Source organism: Corvus brachyrhynchos, unplaced genomic scaffold (assembly GCF_000691975.1).
Source record: "Corvus brachyrhynchos isolate BGI_N302 unplaced genomic scaffold, ASM69197v1 scaffold19, whole genome shotgun sequence".
NCBI lineage: Eukaryota > Metazoa > Chordata > Aves > Passeriformes > Corvidae > Corvus > Corvus brachyrhynchos.
Window position 1 is genome coordinate 2,298,254 of NW_008246061.1, and position 3,633 is coordinate 2,301,886.

Consider the following 3,633-nt stretch of genomic DNA (forward strand, 5'->3'; position numbering starts at 1 on the left):
TGTGGGGGGGCCCCCCCTGCCTCCCCCCCCTGCCAACCACCTGCTTGTCCACACGGGGCCGGTCGATGATGTGGTGCGTGATGGACGGGTCCGTGGCGTCGTAGGTGGCACCGATGCACAGGGACTTGTCCCAGGACACCTGGCCACCGAAGCAGCTGTGGGCAAAGCCACCAAGGAGTCAGGCTAGCAGGTGGGACCCTCAGGGTCACCTCACCCGCAAGGACATCGGGTGGGTTGGCCCCAAAAGTCCTGCCAGAGAGGCTGGGGGAAGCCAAGGTTCTCCCGGCCACCACGCACCGGATGACGAAGGCCAGCGGCTCCCGGGGCACCTCCCTGTTGAGGAAGAAGCGCAGCCCCTCGAAGAGCTTCTTGTGCTTCTCCAGAGCCTCCTGCTCCTTCTTCTTGGCATCCATCTGCTCCGCTGTCTCCTGCTCGGAGCAAAGCCTCAGCCTCCTTCCCACCCACAGCCCCTGCCAAGCCCCCCTTGGCAAAGGGGGGGCTCAGGAGCTGTCCCCAAACCGCCAGCCTGAGCACAGGACAGGATCCCCCAGGGCCAGGGATGAGCCCCCCACCAGGGTCTTACCCCCTCCACTGGGAATTCATCCATCTCCACCTCCTCCTCGTGGGTTGGAGCCACCGCCCGGGCCAGGCTGGCGCTCAGAGCCGAGAGCCTCTGCAGGGAGAGGACACGGAGTCACATCCAGGGGGTGGGAAAAGGGACAGCCCCAGGGGGGGAAGGGGATTTCTCAGAGCAAGAGGCCAGAAGAGCCAGGGCCTGGACAGAATTCAGCCTCCTCCTGGCACTGTCCCCAGCACGGGGCTCTGGAGGGTCCCCGGCCACGCAGGTGGTGCCCGAGGCTGAGCCCAGCTCTGCCCTACAGGAACAGGGAGTTTGGGATCAGCCCCCTCCAACCTGCAGGGATCTGGGTCTGCCCCTTGGTGCCACAGCAGGAGGGCTGTGGGCAGGACATGAAGGCCACACAGCATCCCCACAAGTCACAGTGGCAGCCGTGTCCCTCACCTCCAGGTAGCTCTCTGAATCCATGGCGTACTCCTTGCCCTCTGCAGGCTTCAGCTCATCCTCAGCCTGGCTGTCTATCTGGGGAGGAGCAGAGCGGTGGAGGCAGCTCCCAAAAACAGAGACCCCAGAAATCCCTCATTTCCACCCCCCTTTCCAGCAATTGGGTTGCCACCACCCCGGGGTGGGACAGGTGGTCCCCGCAGTGACCCCAGGGTGGGTGGTGGCCTCACCTTGGGGGGGTACAGCAGGTTCAGGGATTGGTAGAGGCGGAAGTTGACGAAGCCCAGGAGGGTGGTGTAGAACTCGGTGAAGGTGGCCATGACCCGGTAATCCACGTCTGTGGGGTGCTGGTGGCACATGGGACGGGATAAAGGACCCCCCTCTGCAGGGACAGGGGCCCATCCCAGCCACAGGGAGGAGGATCCCATAATATCCCCATTTAGGAAGGGACCATCCAGCCCAGCTCCCGGCCCTGCCCAGACACCCCAACAACCCCACCCTGGGCATCCCTGGCAGCGCTGTCCAAACGCTCCTGGAGCTCTGGCAGCCTCGGGGCCGTGCCCATTCCCTGGGGAGCCTGGGCAGTGCCCAGCACCCTCTGGGGGAAGGACCCTTCCCTGAAATTCAGCCTGAAGCTGCCCCAAACACAGAGAGGTCACAGCCACCACCAGACCCTGGGCAGGGAGAACTCTGCAGGCTTCCCCCAGGGTCCTGCTGCCACCCCTCCATGCCTGGATACACAGAACACTTCATCCCATCCTGCAGGGGGACTCCAACTCCTCAAGATGGCAGAGCTGGACAAGAGCAGGACAAGGAGAAGGACAAAGGGCAATGGCTTCCCAGTGCCAAAGGGCAGAGTTAGATGGAATTTTAGGAAGGAATTCCTCCCTGTGAGGGTGGGCAGGCCCTGGCACAGGGTGCCCACAGCAGCTGTGGCTGCCCCTGGATCCCTGGCAGTGTCCAAGGCCAGGCTGGATGGTATCACGGTGTCCCACAGTGGCAGGGAGGAGAAGAGAGATCCAACGGGCAGGCATTGTGCAGCAAGATTGATTTTCTTAATTGTTTTACAACTCTTTTATAGACTTTTTTCTTCATAGTCTAATTGGTCAAAGGATCAGCCATTCCTTGGGGTGATTGGCTAAAATCCTAAAACATCCATTGTCAAAATATTTTTGTCCTGTACCATAAACAAAGCTCTGCAAGATTCATAGTTTATAGAACTCTGCTAATATCTTCTGTGAGAGAGAAAAAGATCTCACAGCACTGGAAAGAAGCAAGAGAAATTCTTGCTAGCTGCATATTTGTATCCACAGGACAGGGCTTGGAGCAGCCTGGGATAGTGGAAGGTGGAATGTCCCTTCCAACTGAAAACACTCCAGGTTTCTGTGACTCAGAACCACAAAGCCTCAACCCAACCATGCCCAGCCCTGGAAATCGCAGGAGTGAGTACAGAGAGCCCTGCTGTTCCCAGGACCTCCTGCCAAGGCTCAGGGGAAGCTGTCCCAGCACAGTGGGGACTTCCCCTTGCCCTGCTGCCTGGGGGACACAGCAGAACCCTCTTGCTGAGGCTGCAGATCTGACTCATCCCTTCCCTCCGCTCCCCCAGGTTAATCTTTAATGGCTGATAAAGGAGCACATGAATAACTGAGGACACGAGGAACTGGGGAGACTGGTACAGGCAGCCTCGGGGGATCCCGAGGTGACAGATGGCAGTGTCCCCACGTGCCTCCCGAGCCAGGCCCTGTGATCTCCCCACAGGCTGGGCACAGCCTCATCTGCCACAGGACGGTCCCTCACCCCTTCCCTGGTGATCCCGGAGGCTCTGCCCAGGTACTCACGTCGTGGGCAAAGGCGTAGGGAGTGATCCAGGTGATCGGCTGCCCCAGCACCTCTGCCTGGTAGTAGATGCCCTTGATGGAGAGGAACACCTGGCAGGACAGAGCGAAGGCTCAGCGGGAGGAAGGCTGCTGTGTCCCCGTCACTGCCACCCCTTCCCCCGGCAGCAGGTTCCTCAGGGAGCGCCAGATCCCAGTGGGATGTGGGATCTGATGTCCCCGTGCCCAAACGCAGCACCCCACACCCCCCCAGGCAGGGGGTCCGGCCCCACCTTGCGCAGGGAGCGGGAGGCGATGACGTAGTTCTGGAACTCCACGGCCAGGCGCCGGCACAGCTGGATGGTCTGCACGTGGCACTTGCCCGTGCGGGGGAAGGTGGAGAACAGGAAGCACATGGACAGGGCATCGTCCAGGTCCCGCAGGGCGTCGATGAACGTGGGGTACCTGCAGCAGGGGGGGACAAGAGGGAGTCACAGCCAGCCCCAGAGTCCTGCAAAAGCTGCTGGGGCTGGGGGAGACCCCGAGTGAGAAAGGAATGGGAACTGCGGAGCATCCACCTGCACATCCCAGCAAAGCTGGGCAGAGGAGGATGGAATATCCTGATCTAGGATGGGACCCATGGGGATTACGGAGTTTTCGCCCTCCTGTGTCTCCTCCTTGCTCACTGTCACCAAAGCCACCAAAGCCTTGGCAGGACTGACCCTCCCCCAGCCCTCTGAGGAAAACACCCCACAGGGAGAGCAGGGGAGTTCCCTGTGTCCTCCTGCAGCCACCCAG

General features: G+C 61.0%; 1 protein-coding gene across 1 annotated transcript in view; it reads right to left on the minus strand.

The window, feature by feature from the left end:
* Window positions 1–3,633, minus strand: part of PES1 (pescadillo ribosomal biogenesis factor 1) — a 6,412-nt gene that overhangs the window by 1,764 nt on the left and 1,015 nt on the right. Inside the window, exons 3-9 of the mRNA XM_017746499.1 lie at window positions 3,129–3,300; window positions 2,860–2,949; window positions 1,252–1,368; window positions 1,022–1,099; window positions 584–673; window positions 298–428; window positions 17–155 (exon numbers count right to left, since the gene is read on the minus strand). Coding sequence (XP_017601988.1) covers window positions 17–155; window positions 298–428; window positions 584–673; window positions 1,022–1,099; window positions 1,252–1,368; window positions 2,860–2,949; window positions 3,129–3,251 — 768 coding nt within the window. The 5' untranslated portion in view covers window positions 3,252–3,300. The remainder of the gene's footprint in view (window positions 1–16; window positions 156–297; window positions 429–583; window positions 674–1,021; window positions 1,100–1,251; window positions 1,369–2,859; window positions 2,950–3,128; window positions 3,301–3,633) is intronic.